Source organism: Colossoma macropomum, unplaced genomic scaffold (assembly GCF_904425465.1).
Source record: "Colossoma macropomum unplaced genomic scaffold, Colossoma_macropomum, whole genome shotgun sequence".
Taxonomy (NCBI): Eukaryota; Metazoa; Chordata; class Actinopteri; order Characiformes; family Serrasalmidae; genus Colossoma; species Colossoma macropomum.
In genome coordinates this window covers 23,100,609-23,118,377 of record NW_023494793.1, presented here as the reverse complement: position 1 = coordinate 23,118,377, position 17,769 = coordinate 23,100,609, and the positions used below count along the sequence as shown (strand labels likewise).

Here is a 17,769-nt window from a genome sequence, read left to right as displayed (position 1 = left end):
ATTGCTAATTAATCCCAGATGCTGGAAGCTTGTTTTTGACACATTGACTTATTGTCTGCAGATTCTTTGGCAGTATCACTATATGGATGACACAGATGCACTAAAGTGGCCTGAACATGCTACAAGGCCTGTTGGAGGGAATTCCTCACTTTACTGGAATGCTTTAAGCCTCTTGAGATTTATTAAGCTGTTTTCACAATTTCATACCTTTTATATATGCTAATCAACATTTATACCTTCTTACTGTACACATCTGGAATCATTCTTCATGACAGCTAATGTCCTGTGTGCTGTAAGTGTTATCCAGTCTCTATCAGAAGTAGAATGCTTCTTCTAATTCTATAAACATGTCTTAATTTTTCTGGTGGATTTGCCACCATGTACCAGGCCATTGTATCACCTAATAATTATATACATCGTAGCGTCCTGCTGCTGCCTGGCGCTGGCACCAAGAGACTCTGGAGGTGTGGCCAGGCAGATGGAAGGCTCATGGAAGCATGCGCCCTCCAACAAAGGGACTTGTCGTGTTGTTTGTGTTAATAGATGTTAGTTTAAGTTATGTGTACATATTTATTGTGTTATTAGTGATAGGCGCACTCAGGGCTGACACAGGTTTTCAATTGCACACAGGCAGCTTGTATAATTTCCATAAAATGCATTGTTGATAGAACAGAACCCTTTAGAGGAGCTGCACACAAGGCTAAGGTCACCATGCCCAATGCTGAATGTTGACTATAAGGGTATAAAGCCCCAACGTTGGTCTGTGAAACAGTGAAACTGTGTTCCTCGGAGTGGTGAAGCTCCATGCAATACATTTGGGATGACCTGGAGTGCTGTTTGTAATCCAGAACTGATCATTCAACATCAGTACCTGACCTCACTAATGCTGTGGTGTCTGAATGCAGTCAAATCCTCATAACAATGTTCTAAAATCTAGTGTAAAGTCTTCCCAGAAGAGTAGAGGTTGTTGCTGCAGCAAAGGAGGATAAACTCCTTATTAATAGCCTTGATTTCAGAAGATTGAATGAGAAGGTGTCTAAAATGTATGTATATAAAGTGTACATTAATTGCTATGGGAAGTCTACATGTTATATTTTTTGTATGATTTCATATGAATATAGTCTTAAAGGACAACCTGTTTGAAATGACTTTGTCCATTTTAAGTGACTCAGGCATGTTTACATTTTGGACTATGTATCACAAATGTTATCACTCTGTATCACTTTCCAGTACTCATGCTAACAGGAAACGACTGCATAAACACAGTGGGAGAAGTTGGGGGCATTTAAGCAGGACACCACTTCAAGACCAGCGTCATTCTCAGGATCAGTCAACAACCAGAGTGACCAGCATCATCACTGGATTGTTTTTCCTATTCGTCACAAACACAAGTGATCAAATACATTTTTTAGTTGTGGTAATGTGGGAAAGGCTAAACTGATTTGTGTTGTGTATCTAGAAGATCATGGGCTTATGTAAGAATAATTTGTTTACTAATAATTATCCACACACCAACTGGGGAATTCAAAGCGGTTAACCTACAGTCCAATGTTATAAGCATGTAGACATAATTCAAAGAAAGTAATATATGGCCATAATTAGCTATCATCATCAACCAATGTTAATGATCCATATCAACTATTATCGCATTAGAGTCTTTGAGGTTTAAAACGACCTAAATTGCTTCTACAGAAAGACTCTAAATTTGCCAAGTGGAGTAGGGTAAATCAAGAAGCCCTATTTTAGCCCATGTCAGACTGTGCTGTAGAGTCAAAAGCCAATCTCATCTAATCTGAATTTCTATTATTAATCATTCCAGTCCAATCCTAGATTAATCATAAATCATACATTTACGTTTCTGCCTGGAACTGAACAGCAGGAATCAACACTCAGTCAGATGATCTTCCAGTGAAGAAAAAAAGAAGTGAGAAAAAGCTGCAAAGGAAACTCGAGCATGAAAGGTCAGTTTTAGACTTGTGTATATCCGTCCACACAGGGAGGTACCACAGGATACATGCACTAGCTTATTACACTAGGAAATGAACACACGGGCGCAGCAGTGTGTGCTGAGTGATGGAGAAAAGAGGCAAAAAGGAGGTTTAGTGAGTGTTCAGTAGAGCAGGTAGAGCCACAAATTCACATTTAAGTGCTTTTTCTCCTCTTATCTCATATTATTCATTACATTGTAATGATTTGTATATTACATATTTGATAATAATCACTGCATAAAAACTAAAAAAGGAAAATAATGATAAACTAAAATGTCTAATAATAAAAACTAAATAACTAATATCTAAAACTAATAATAAAAACTAAAGGATATATTTAACACTTTGAGTGTTCAGCTTTATAATGGTGTTGTAACTTTGCCTAGCTTTTTGGTGTAATTTAGTACTTCACACTTAAGTTACATTTTATTGTCTTTTATTTTTTGCTAGATTTTAATTTTAATTTTAAATTCAGTCTTTTTATCTTTCAGTCTTTCTTCTTTGTGTTTTTTTAATTGCAATCTAACTATTGTTCTTTCTTGTGGAGCACTTTGTAAACGTGTTAGCTGTGCTGTATGAATAAAATGTATTACCCTTATTAGTGGTAGTAGTATTAGTAATAGGCTAGTAGTATTATTGATAATGTCCAAAATGTTTTAAAGTCTTGTTCTTTTTTGTGCATTTAATCCGTAACTAGGTTTGCGGACTCCACCTGACAGAAATTAAACGCGTTTGTTCCTAATCACAGGCTAACCAACAACAGCAAAACCAACCACAGGTTAGCCAGTCATAGACTTACTATTCACAGACTAACCAATCATAGGTTGGCTTTTACGTGTCGTCTTTTTTTCTCTGCAGAACCCTTAAAAACAAGAGACAGAAGCTTGTCACCTAAACCACCGACCCCCCTCCCCTACACACACCTTCTCCGTTTTATTACAAAGATTCACGAATATATCATCACTATATTCGCTGTGAACACTCTGGCTGAGAGTACTGCAGAATAGCGTCCATTAAGCTACGACAGGCTTCGCTTTTCCTCCCGCTCATATTCTGACGAAGTCCGCCTCCTGTGCCAGGATTGGCTATAAGTAGCCCGGATCTCGTACTAGGATTGACTAGACCGCCCAGGAGAGGCGGGGTTTATCGGAATACGGGTGGGTAAAAAAAAAGCGTTTCTCAAGATTTACGGGAAGTCACTTTTTCACTTTTCACTGTTTCAGGAAGTAGAGCGAGGGCGAGGAGTTGTCATGTTGCTTTGTTAAAACTTATCAATTTTTCCTCAGTGTTATGCTGATAAAAGAAAAAATAAGACACACTGGAGAGGGTGTAACGTCTAAAAAACTATTCTATTCGTAGGCGAGTAAAAACCTCCAATTCCTTTGAAGGGAAGCGATTCATTTGGTAACGTTTAAGGTAAAGTGTCCACTTTACTGCTTTGTCTGTATTTCAGGAAGTACGTTAACATCAACTGTCAAATGGTATTTCACTACAAAGGCAGAAATCAGTAAATACTCTATTGGTGTCTTAATTTGTTTTGTCGCTATTTGCATATCAGGTCTTCCTACCACAGCTAAGCTAGCTAAAACATCCCCAGGTATCTTGAACGATGGTGATGAAGCCCAAGCTTTCTGTTTTTAACATTAATAGAAAATATTATATAGGTTCATTGACAAATTGAAAAGAACGTTCAGGTGAGATCCTGTGGATCTCTCAGCTTCATTTTCACTTAATTTTCAGTTTCCCGTGTTCTCTTCATAAGCCTAAAACAAAGTCCCCAAACGGAAATGAAAGCTTACTCTGCTAGATGAGTGAGAAAAAACAAAAACAACAAAGTTGAAAGCTTTAGTGTTCAGCATAGAGATTTGAGGACAGTGGTGTTCCCTTCAGTGTTTGAAACATTTTGCGAGGCCTTACTACATAATCAGTTTGCTTTACTGAAGAAATTGTGCTTTGATTGTGTTATTAAAGTCAGTAATAAATGTGTTACATCAAGAAAGAAGCAAAGTGAAATACATCTGTTACTGTAAAATTCTATTCATATGAAGTGTCACATTCGTAATTAGTGACACTGTATTATGTTTCTATCCACTTCCCTTCAAGACTCTGGTGAGTTCTGGACCTGAAGGTGAGGGGTCAGCATGAGCCGAGCTCCCCCGATGCAGCCACAGAACTGTGGCCCCTGGGAACTGAAGGAAAGACTCGGAACTGGAGGATTTGGCAATGTTACTCGATGGCAGAACAAGGTATAAAACACTGGCTTTCTTTCACACAGAGAAAGACACAGTTGCTGTAGCGCCTCACGTAATAACATGGACACTACATGTAAATGATAGGTTAGACTGTGATTGGTTAGATTGTGATTGGTTAGTCTGTAATTAGTTAGACTGTGATTGTTCAGTCTGCGCTTGGTTAGTCTGTGATTGGTTTGCCCATAATTGGTTTATCTGTAATTGATTAGTCCGTGATTGATTTTTACACAGAAACTGTGAAAATCTCACTCCTGCGCTCCTCATTCAAAGCATTTCTGTAATCACTCTGCTCCAACTCCACTTTGGGTTTTCTGTTTCTCGCTTCTTGCTTACATAGTAGAGAAATCCCGTGTCCACTCCGTATGATAATTCTTATGATATATATTTATGTCTTGACTGTCAATCATATAATGCATGGCCATTATTAAATTAGTTTAAATTAGTTAAACATTCTGTGCTACACAGGCTTTTTTTCGCAATGTTTAGGCTTGAAGCAATGATCCAATCTAGAAAACAGCCGAGGCTGAACAAATTCATATGTTTTTAACATAACACTGACTCTGTATAATGTCTGACTTGCAAAAATCACATCACCCTGCTCCCACTCTGATCTCCCCTGATGTCACTGTCCATCATGTTGTTTCCCTGTACACATTGTCATATGCCAGTTAGGTAGACATTGCCCAACCCTACACACTAAATGTAAGCACCTGTTTATATGCAATAACCTGTGATTGGTTAGCCTGTCACTCGATAGACTGTGATTGGTTAGCCTGTCATTGGTTAGACTGTGATTGGTTAGCTTGTAATTAGTTATCCTGTGATTGGGTAGTCTGTAATTGGTTTGTCTGTAATTAGTTATCCTGTGATTGGGCAGTCTGTAATTGGTTTGCCTGTAATTAGTCATCCTGTAATGGGGTAGTTTGTGATTGGTGTGCCTGTGATTGGTTTGCCTGTAATTAGTTAATCTGTGATTGGTTAGTCTGTGATTGGTTTGCCTGTAATTAGTTAGCCTGTGATTGGTTATCCTCTGATTGGTTAGTCTGTGATCGGGTTAGCCTGTGATTGGTTAGTCTGTGATTGATTTTAACACAGAAACTGTGATATCTCATGTTATAACATGGCCACTGTAATAATGTAAACACATGTAATATCCTAGAATTGGTTAGCCTGTTATTGATTAGTTTGTGAATGGTTAGTCTGTGATTGTTTAACCTGCGATTACTTGCCCTTTGATTTGTTAGCCTATGATTAATTAGTCTGTGATTGGTTAGTCTGTGATTGTTTTTTGCTCACAAACTGTGGCACCTTATGTAATAACATGCGTACTACATGTAAATGCATGTAATAGCTTGTGATTGTTCAGCATGTGCTTGACTTGCCTGTGATTGCTTATTTTGTCCCAGCAAATCAAATACAGAAAAGACAGATTTTGCTGCCAGATTTATTGATTGATTGATTGATTGATTGATTGAATGTTTTATTAAAGGAGACAGCGAAGTTACAGGAGCAGCAAAAAAGTTTTAACATTTAGCACATTTAAGTATCTTCTCTATTTATTATGAATGCCAGTGATTTCCACAGTGTATGTGCAAGTGTATAGTGACAAATGCCCATCTTGGTGTATGACCTCCGCAGTTGTGAAGCAGTTGCTGGGTCTACTAGTCATCTGCCCAACCTTTAATTTCAATTTTGTAGCCTTATTTATTGTAAATGGACCAGCCTGCTGAGTCAGCCCCATCCCCACCCTTCTACATCAAAAATTGAAAAGATTAAAAGAGCCACTTCAGATTCCCACTATTGATTCCTCACAGCACACCTTCCTTAACAATAAGCTGCTTAAGGTGGCAGGAAATATGAGACCTGCTTCTTCATTTATTTGCCCAGAGTATCCTATATGAGCATCCTCTTTTGAGTGACCTCATAACAAGTCATTGCCTTCCTCAGTCTGACAGCTGCACACACACACACACACACTCGACCACTATAAACCCAATAGCGCCCCGTTCTAAGGGTAAGGTCTAGAACAGAGGTTTTGCAAATCTTTTCATACAAAAAGATCCATGATGATGAACCGTTAAAAGCAATTATTTGATACATAACGTGATGTCATAGCAAAACTTTGTCTGTCCAAAATGGTTTCTTGAGAATGAAAAAAGTTCTTAACTTCGAATGAGGTTTTATTGCAAGTAGTTCTGAACCATTTCTGTTGTTTCACTGCATTTACAAGGTTTTGTATGACAGTGATGATATACAGCAAAACTAAATTTGAAACAGTGTATTTAAAGCTTTAAAATTGACCTCAGAATCGAAAATCTTATCAAACCAGAAAATACATGCATCATTATGACCCCATTGCGCATGAATGTAAGCTGTGTACTTGGTTTACAACATGTTAACATTAATATACAGTAGTAGCAAAAGTTTTAGGCACAGAAGTATCTCCTTAGCAGCACAGGATGTATAAAGAAACAAACTGTGGCACACTCACTCTCCAGCCTGTCACAGAGTAATGATATCATGTCCGTTCAGAGTGTAGTATGGTCGTAATTTGGGGTGTTGGCCAAGAACATTGCAGGCAATACCAGCAAAAGGAAATTAGTAAGTGCTTTAGTGTTAAATCAACACTGAATTACCTTTGATAGTGTAAGCTATGTCCTGTCACTCAAAGCACTGACCTCACTGAGCCTTAGATTTGGCGTCATTATTACTGTATGAGTGCTCACCCTCTCTCATACACTGTCAAACACCATGTATTATTCTTACTTATTTGGCACAATGACCAATTCTCTCAACTTACCTCCATCTCTTTCCGTTCTACAGGAAACAGTGTTTAGGAAATTACATGGAAAAGGTACTAAATAAAGATGTTAACAGTTAGTGTGAAGTTCACTAAACTAGGGCCCCCATTTGATTTCCTTTTGATATTTCTTTTAATTTGTTGTTTTGACATGGAAACATGGTTTTGGCATGGAAAAATGTAACACTATCGCCAAGTTCCTTTCAGACTTCTTCCTTTCAAACTTGTTTTAAGGCCACACACAATGTAGTCAGGGTACAATACAATATACCCTGATGCAAAACTTGTACACAAACCATTTTTCCAGTGGCGTAGCCATATTTTCATTCGAATCCCTTTAAAGGGGACCAGGGCGAGCCAACGGGCCCAAAGTTTTATTAGACACTTCCATAACCTAAGAATAGCTCAACCAGTTTGCACTGAAGTCCTTGTAGTTTCTGAACAATAAGCCTTAGTATGTAAGAAGACTGGGATTTTAAGGGGTTAAGTTGGCCTGGTTATAGGTTGAGGTAGCCAGCTAGGAAACATTATTTATAGACACCTAGCCTGTTTCAGTGTAGCTACCATGAGCAGAAAGAAAAAATGTCATTTTGAATATGACACATATGACCTATCTGCATAGTTACTGTAACAGCTGACAGCACAGCACAGCGGGTAATGGCTAAATAACCAGAAACCTACCTTTTGTATTGGTTCTTTATTTGTCTCAGAATTGTTCTATTTGTCTCAGAATTGGTTTAAAACTGCAATGGTATGTGCATTGTGCCATGTAAACCTTGCCGTGGTGGTAGTGGGCACGATAAATTTGTGATAATCAAAGGAAAGCATTGGCATTTGCTTTTATTTGTTTAAGGTAGAAAAAAGCACAAGCATGCCTTGGGGGTGATCCTGTATTATAAGAGTGCAAGACCATTACCAATTTTGTAACATTTCTTTGATGTCAGATGAATTTTTTTTTAATCAGAAATCTGGCCTGACTTTCGAGTGAGATGGCCCGGACCTCCCAGGGATAAAATGGATAAATGGATAAAATAAGTTAGTTCTGAACTATGTTCTTAGTTGTTTTACCCCTTACACCAGGGGTGCCCAAATGTTCTGTCTAAAAAGTTTGTGGTAGGCCAGGGACCAAAAAGACAAAACAGCTAGCTAGCCTGTTAGCCTTATGCTTTTGCAAATCATCAGTACATATGGAAAAATATGGAGCATGTGTACTTCCTAAATGTTGATGAATGCTGTATTCATGAAGTAAAAGATGGTGTCCTTAAATATAAAGCATATTGTTTTGTCTTCAAATTCCCTGAAAAGATAATATTCACTTCAGTGGTCCTTAAATCAGTGATCCCCGGTTCAGTGGTTCATTTGTCCCTAAAATGGTCCCTGTTATGAACATTGTCCATTTCTGTCATTAACTCTATCTACATACACTAATTAGCCATAACATGGAAACCACCTCCTTTTATCTATACTCATTGTCCATTTTATCAACTCCACTTACCATATAGCTGCACTTTGTAGTTTTACAGTTACAGATTGTAGTCTATCTGTTTGTCTGCATACTTTGTCAGCCACTTTCAACCTGTTCTTCAATGGTTAGGACCCCCACAGGACCACCACAGAGCAGGAGTTATATTGGTGGTTGATCATTCTCATCACTGCAGTGATGCTGATGTGGTGGTGTTGTTAGTGTGTGTTGCGCTGGTACGAGTGGATCAGACACAGCAGTGCTGCTGGAGTTTTTAAACACCTCATTGTCAATGCTGGTGGAGAATAGTCCGTCAACCAAAAATATCCAGCCAACTGCGTCCTGTGACCACTGATGAAGCACTAGAAGGTGACCGACACAAACTGTGCAGCAACAGAAGAGCTTTCATCTCCGACTTTACAAGGTGAACCAGCAAGGTAGAGTGTCTAATAGAGTGGACAGCAAGAGGACATAGTGTTGAAAACTCCAGCGGCACTGCTGTGTCTAATCCACTCATACCAGCACAACATGCAACACACCCTAACATGCCACCACCACATCTGTGTAATTGCAGTGCTGAGTATGATCCACCAAATAATACTAACAAAGAATCCAGAGAAACAGATGGACTACAGTCTGTAATTGTAGAACTGCAAAGTGAACCAGTAAGTGGAGCTTATGAAATGGACAATGAGTATAGATACAAGGAGGTGGTTTTAATGTTATGGGTGATTGGTGTATGTGTTGTGGCGTTAAGGGTCATAGGGTTTGCAAACATTACATCCCAAAAGAAAAATAAGAAGTTATTTAAAAAAGTTTGTTCTCTCATTGGGGGTGAGGGAGTTAGACCAACCTTCTGGTACGCCATATCAAACATTCTTGTGGACCAGCTTTGGCCTGTGGACAGCACTTTGGGCAGCTCTGCCTTAATCCCAAAGGACCAAAGGACCTGTATATAGGCACTTCAATTCCTTACCCTCCCAACTACATAACTTACATATTAGGTTCACAGCAGTTACTGAATCATATATATATAAAATATATATAATATATATATATAAAATTGTTATTCATAGTAATAATAAGTCTTAAGATTTACAACTGAATAATAAGCCCTCAATCTAAGGGCTTAACACAGAAAATGGCCAAGCAACAAATAGGGGCTAAAAGATCATAAAGTGAATAAAAATAGCAGGGCTGTCGAATATGAGTAGGCAGACCTTCAGTCCACAGCAACTTTGGTATGGAATAAATAATGAAACTTATGATACCTGGTAACATGCCCACTCATAAATGTGTTTTCTGAGTCGCTAATGGATGTAGCTTAAGTCTTCTAGGTCAAGGCCTCTAAAACAGCTGTAACAATAATACTTACTTATGTAACTGTGCACTTATTATTCTGCTCAGACACTTTCCTCAGCTATAAACCTTTTATATGGTGCTTGTATTTTGTGACAAATATCTCTTTTCATTTCTCTTTGCCTCTATTTGTGTGTGCAGGACACCAGCGAACAAATTGCTATCAAGCAGTGCCGACAAGAACTGAGTTCCAAGAATAAGGAGCGATGGTGTTTGGAGATCCAGATCATGAAGAGGTCAGAACTGTTGTCTGCTCTTCCTGAAGTCAGCCTGTTCCTCAATCCCCAGACGTAACCAATGTGGTTACACTTCAGACACAACAATATGCTGAAATCACATGCCATTATATCGCCTTTTAAATACACTTGTCACTAGTCTTACAACAGTGCATCAGGTCGGTGATAATATCTCGCACTTCCTATTAGTTTCGCAAACGTGTATTCGTTCCATCGACGCATACTGTTCCTGCATAGTAATTCAGGACTTCAAATGTCCATTTTGTGGGCAGATTTCTCAGGGCTTGTTTTGCCACTGCATAAACATGGAGTGAATGAATGCCTGTGGAAGAAACTGTGACAATATAGCGTGCAGACGTTTGGTGTCATGGTCAGTGTTGCTCCGTTTCCATCCCTCGCCCACTTAATTCCAAAATCTTCAAATCCTTTCTGTGTTTACTACAGTTATACAAATTCCACTGAGCCTAAGCTAAATCTTCCGTTGTTATTCGGCTATTTATACATGTTTTGGGAGCGGAGGCTGAGGGGAAAAAACAAAGAGGAGCAGATTTATAACATAGTAAAAACTGCCGCAACAAATCTTGGTTGGAAAACACTCCCACTATCTTCTTAGTTCCATCACAGCTTCGTCTGGCAAATGCGGCTTTCAAAGCAAATGTATTTCTGCGTAAGTTGTAGGGGTGAAACCGCATGCATTTGTGTCTGTCGCTACCCAGTCTATCCCCTGCCCGATTTGCACCATGCATGTGCACCACTGTCACACACGTGCGTACACTGATTTACATTTTACAAAGCTGCCCTGTCTGTATCCACATGAACGCATCTTTTTGTGACATCACAGTCTCATTTTCTTTCTTAGTTTAATACTACATAGTATTAGATATTTTTCTATGGGTGAAAACATTCAGGTTAGAGCAGACAAGAGGTTGGAGATGAGAGGGATGTGGGCAAAAACCTGCTCAATGTTACTGTCATTTTAGCTTTCTATGTAGTGCATGCGTAGGTCATGAAATCATGGCATCTACGCCCAAATAGTGCACTAAATGTTAGACAGGATGTTGTGCAGCTGTGACTGAATAAGAATGGCTTCTATTTAGAAATGTAATGCATTGCTTGTGTGTAGAAGCTGTTATATAATGACCTAATTAGTGAGCTACATAAGGAGTAGGAAGCCAGAATCAAGCTTTATTGGCCAGGTATGCTTACACATACAAGGAATGTGGTAACCAAAACCAAATTCCTTGTATTTGTAAGCATACTTGGCCAATAAAGCTTGATTCTGATTCTGATTTTGATTTGAGATTGGGCCTATATTTTGCCCAGCTTTGTTCATGCTACAGGCTAACATCACCATTTTCCATGAAGCAAAATGTCTCAAGTAGATAATCACACCTTAAAACTCTGGTTTCACTTGTTTTAAACAAGTGGGGTAGCTTGGTAACTGAGCATAGAAGACTGAAAAATACACACATTATTATTACAGAAGAAAATGGTAATTTTGTTGCATCTCTACTACAGTTTTAAACTACCGAAAAATGCTTACGAATATGTGGTGCAGTTCGGGCAGTGCTGGTAAAAATAATGTTTTCTACACATTGGTGGCTTTACATGTCATGCATCATTTACCTTTAGAGGTTGCAGTTATCGCAGACAGTAGCAAAAATAGTGCAATATGATAATGAATTATATTAATTAATATGATAAAATATATCTCAATTATAGCTTATTGAAACAAGCCCAAAAATCAGTCAGAACTACAGATTCTAAACAATTCTAGAAGAGATATTGTATTACAAATTGAACAGGAAAATTGTTGTGTAATCTTGTTTTGCAGAAAGGAAGAACCCTCAATTCTTGCCTCTATTTCATCATTTATTAATTTTTAATATTTATAATATATATATTATATTATTATTTAATATTTATATTATTTTTATTACTATTATTATTATAATTAATAATAATAATAATCTTTATACAGCACTTTTCATGCTGGTGGCCGCTCAAAGTGCTTTACAAACAGATAATAAAGCTTGACAGCAATACGCAAAATTATTCAAACTAATTTATAATCATATAAGAAAATGACACAGATCAGATTAAAAAGATAAATACCAAGAGATGTAGAGTTTTAATTAAACACTTTACACACAAGTTATTATTAAGAGATACATTTTTAAATGTTCATAAAAAGTGAGCACTGACTTTGACTGTCTAATAAAAAGTGGAATAAAGTTCCACAGTTTAGAAGCATAATAACCAAAAGAGGCCTCTCCACATTTTCTGTATTTTATGGAAGGTGTTTGGAGAAGGCCAGTATATGCAAATGTAAGATCACATGTTGGAACATGAACAGACATTCATTGATGTAAGTGGGTGCTTTAAGGTCATTTAGAGCCTTAAAAACTAGGATCAGAATTTTAAAATCTATCCTGAAAGAGACAGCCGGTGTCTTGTGACATCCATTGAGAAATATCTGACACTCAGCTGGTAAGCCTGTCTGAAGAGGCTTGATTATCAGAAGGAATGGAAATTCATAATCGTGGGTCATCAGCATAGCTATGAAAATTTATATTATGTTTCCTAATGACGTCACCTAGAGGTAACATCTACAAAGAGAAAGGCCCTAAACTGAACCTAGTGGTACTCCACAAGAAATGTTAATTTTGTTTGATTAAAACTTCTCATATAACTTTTTTGATATTACACATTTAATTGTATGAAAACAACTTCTGAAGATGATGAAAATTTATGAGATATGAGTGGGGGGGGTGCTATTTAGTTTATTAAATAGCAGTAAAAATTCATGAATCAGTAAATTCAGACACTTATCAGGTTGCGTCAGTACTCATCAGCTGCATAAACAGACCAACATTGAATGAGTATAGAAAAGTAATTAAGCATGTAATTACATAATTACTTTTGAAAGTATAGAAAAGGAAAGCAATACTTCTCAAATTCTGAGGGCTAATTGAGGTTACAAAAAGGGCTTTTGTTCCCTTTGATATAAGGCCATTTTATATAATGTTATGACATATGTCAGTTCATTTGAAACCTTATTATGAAGAAAACTGATCAAGTATTTAGTCCTTCATTCAGGTAGCTTGTTCGTTTAAAACTATTCCTGGAATTTTGTGTTGTGAAGTAAAGCAAGGAGGAGAATACCAGTACAGGCTTTTGTTGTTTTAGTGTTGACGAGTTGGTTTGGGGGCATTTTGAAAAATTAGGAAGTAGGGGTGCATTAATCATGATTTTTTATGGCAATTATGGCATTTAGCCCACATGGAAGTTCATATAGGTAAGCTAAATGAATGCATGAAACTCACTAGCATATTTCCAGCACGGGTAGCCAAAGCAGTGATGTAAATAACATTATTTGGTTTTTAATAGGCCGAATATTGCCTATTTAAATAACGTCAAATAAATGAGTAATGCATAATTTTGCTTCATGTTGTAGCAGCAATAACATATAGCGTGAATGACCATACCTGCTTGACTAATTAATTTAATATAATTAAATATTATATAATATAATACTTTACTTTAATATAAAACTACAGTACACATTGTGCAAAATAATAATAACAAATAGACCAATTGTTTGTTTTGAGCAAAAATCCACTGGTTCTGACCTTGGCCAATTCTGACTGTACATCCTGAATAGTAAGCTTACAATTTATTACAAAACCGAAATAACAAATGTCTGTGAAGGCTCAGCAGTGAAGATCACAAAAAAGTGATCATATGTTTATAATAATGGGTAGGGTAATGGGTATTAAAGGGCCCATATCTCAGTAAAACTGAATTTCCCTCACTTTTGTGAAATAAAAATCAAAACATACCTTTCACTCACCAATCTGTATGTGGAAACTAAGCTGCAAAAACAGGCTGTTTTGAATTCACTGTTTTTGTGATGTCACCAAAAGCTGCACAATTACATACATTTACCTGTTAAGCCTTCAGCGGTGTAGCCCTCCTCAGTCACACTGAAGTTATAAGAAGTGTTGCACCCTTTACTGCTTTCTGAATGAGGCACAGTACAGGGCAGCCAGTCAGAACAGAGGTTATTTACATATATCTGCCTTAAAGGCACAGTAACAAAAACACCCTGCTGGTCATATAAAAATGAATAATTACTGTTTTGGTAAAAAACATAAAATGCAAGAAACTTGGGACCTTAAAATTAACTATGAATATGCATATATGTGTGCACATGCATATTCTGTTTTTACAGTTGTAATACAGCAAAGTGGGCCATTAAAACTTTTAAGTGGGTGTTAAAACGTGTGGTGAAGGGACAGCTGTTGGGTAAGGGGTGTTTAGGTAAAAATTTATAGCTGTCTGCCCCCAGACTTGGTTTAAGCCACAGACCTAAAGCCCACACCCACTCTCAGAACATAACACATAGAGCCAAACCACCAAACACACACACAGACACACACAGTACTTTGAGTCCAACCAGAGTTATTCCACACAAACACACACACTGTAGACATAAGCATTTTCTTAAGTGCATAACCAAAGTGGCCAGTTTATCCAAAAAAAGCTGAGCCACTCAGCAAAACGCACCTGAGCTGAGACATTCAGATTTCCAAAACAGATCAGGAATCTTTTTGGAAAAATTGATTAACATTCCAGCTGTTATTAAAATACTAGGGCTTCCTGGTGATCTTACCACGACCTCGAACTAAGTTTATTTAAACATCAGCATCTATTTTCTTTAATAGTAATAGTTCGAATGAAGAAATGACCAATCGTAAGAGCATGTTACAGATAGCATGGAGCCATGATGTGACGCATGTAGACCCTTCAGAAACAGTAGAGTGTTAGACAGTTAAACAGTAATAACACAGCTCTGCGTCAGTGGTTTTCCTAAGGGAGTCATTTCATGATAACCTCAAACGCACAATCATTTCACAAATGTTGATAAAAAAAGAAAACCTGTAATATTAGAGATTGTGTTACCATGGTGAATCCAGCCACTACCAGGAGCTGCACACATAGCCAGGCCAAAGAGGTCAGATTTTGGTGAGACTAAAAAGGGCAATCCATCTAAAATGCTAGAGAATTGTTCACTGTGGTAGTGATAGGAAACAGATGTCCAAAGCTTCTAAAAGCAACCTCGCAGGAAGGTTTTACATGAAATGGTTACGAATACGCTGCCTGATGCCTGAGACATTGTTTTAAAATAGTTTTGCAGTAAGGTTTTGGCCCAGGGCTGAGCGATTGATAATTTTTATATTGAAATCGCAATTTGAGAGAGTGCAGTTTTCTAATCGAGTTAAAAATTTAGAAATTTAACCTAGCAATGCAGAGCTGATGATTTGGCAGCCTGGCACACTACATTTCAGCGTTAAAACCTTAAGCTTGAAGAAATGGATGTGCTGGTCTTCAGGGCAAAAAAAAATCTTGGGACCATATTACAAGAACATCCTAACTATGAAATCTTATCTGATAAGTCACCATGACAACCTCAGTTAGGATTCAGTTTCAGAATAGCAGTTGTTAAATTCATCATCTTTTCCTAAATCCAGAGAAGAAAATGGTATTATGGAGGAATTTTTAGCAGGCAAAATTTCCAACATACTGCTCTTTAGGATAGGGATGATCGATATAGCAAAAATATTATATGATGATACTTCAAGACATGTTCACAATACACAATATGTATCAGGTATTAAAATACTATAACAATAATAATACACCTACAACTAGAGTGATTTTATATGCAATGTTTTACAAACTGCACTGCACTAGATCAAGTTAAACAGGCCTAACTTTGCTCACTTTGAAATAAAACATGTAATTAGTAATTGTTCTTTAAGTACTGACGATATACACCATATACTGAGAAAAGCGTATTGTGACAGTTTATCATGATAATGATAAAATATTGTAAAAGTATTGTCAGTTGCTTAGTAACAGACATAACAATTGATTAACGACGTTAAATGGGTAGTTTAGAATTTCCTAACTTAAGATAAGATACTGTAATATAGAATTATTTTAAGATCTGCTTCTGCAATATGAATTTGTGAAAAATATTATCTTGATTTTGTCAGATCTTAACTTAGGACAAAAGATACAAAGTTTCTGTAATACAGCCACTGGAGCTTAATTTATAAAAAATACTGCATTTGAATTGCAATCACAATTTTGGTCACAAACATTGCAAATAATATTCTCCACAAATACTTCAGCCCTCACTAAAATGATTTTTTACAATCGTTACAATTTTTTACACAGGACATTGTAAGGCAAATAGTTCCTGAAGAAAACATTTTGTAGATTTCCACCATTTTATCATCAAGAAATCACATATAAAAACTCAGAGGACATGTAGGTTCATGTGTTTATATGGATGGTAAATAAAATGGCTGTTTTTTTTTTGTTTGGGTGAAGAAACCACAACCCCTGGTTCCTATCACCACCACTGGAAGGAAAATCAGAGTCAGTGATGTTACGTTTATGATCTAATCACTCTGAATGCCTTTGTTTACATCTCAACCATCAAATTATGCAATTTTGAAAAATTGGTGGAATTCCCCCTCAAAAACGAAAGAAAAAAGAATAGACTGGCTGATGTACATAAGTTGACGCCCAACTTTTGTTATTCCAACAATCATTTCAGAGGTGTTCCCTTGGTCAAATCATATGAGCCTTTTATTTTTACAGATGAGAACTCTGTTAGGACTTGTTTTTGCTGTCTTTTTTTCATTACAGGTTGGTCTGGTCTTTGCATTTGTCCTATCTGTTTTATTGGATGTTATTCTAAGGCGGGGTGAGCTAGTGGTGTATTAAAGCTCATATTTAATAAAAAGTTGTGCAACCCAGGTTTGTTCTCTGAGGGAGGGTTTGGGACAAACGTGTGCACACCAGCTAGACTGCTTTTTTATGTTTCTTGTTTGGGGCATGTGTGTGTGCTTGTATGCTTGTATGTGTGCTTGTTTCTGTGTGAGATTATTACCTAAAATCCAATTTACCCTTTAACCTTTAGAGTTATAATTGCTTTGCTATATTGTGCAAATGTCATTATGTAATTGCGTAGTGAAATACAGTTATATTTGATTTAGATTCTGTGTCCACAGGCTGAAGTCTTCCAGTTTTTTCACACTTGTTCCAGTGTCACAAACGTAAAAATGTAAAGCATCCACTAAAGTCTACATAGAACCAGTCAACTGTAATCTGTCACAATTACAGTAAAAAAGTCAGTAATCAGATTACAGGTACAGACTGATCATCTTTCATCGAAATTGGCCATTTTAATGAGAAATGTGTCACATGAGTCATGTAGATTTGAGTTTTTAATTTGGGAGAGGTGAAAGGCCATGCTGCTGCCAGAAGAGATTTCTGAAAACTTCCCCACCCAGCAGCAGTTCACAGTGTTTTATTCAGCTAATCTATAGAATTTTGATTATTTTATTTTTAATGGCAGAGCTGAGATCTGCAGCGTTTTCATGAAGATATTTGAATCAGGCACAGTTTTCAGTGAAACTCTGGATGTCCACATCACAAGATTCTACAGCAGCAGACTGATCTGATCAGATCTGATCTGACAGTAAATCTTTATTCTCATTTGCTACATAAAATTCTGCAGTTTGAGTATAAATTAAACTTTTGATTAACTGAACCTGATTAACTAACAGTCTGAAATGTGAAAAGACAGTAAATT

The 17,769-nt window shown here is 37.1% G+C and overlaps 1 protein-coding gene across 1 annotated transcript in view; it reads left to right on the top strand.

The window, feature by feature from the left end:
• The first annotated feature begins 3,181 nt into the window (after positions 1-3,181).
• Positions 3,182-17,769, top strand: part of ikbkb (inhibitor of nuclear factor kappa B kinase subunit beta) — a 36,200-nt gene continuing 21,612 nt past the window's right edge. Inside the window, exons 1-3 of the mRNA XM_036578884.1 lie at positions 3,182-3,404; positions 4,092-4,234; positions 10,003-10,097. Coding sequence (XP_036434777.1) covers positions 4,130-4,234; positions 10,003-10,097 — 200 coding nt within the window. The 5' untranslated portion in view covers positions 3,182-3,404; positions 4,092-4,129. The remainder of the gene's footprint in view (positions 3,405-4,091; positions 4,235-10,002; positions 10,098-17,769) is intronic.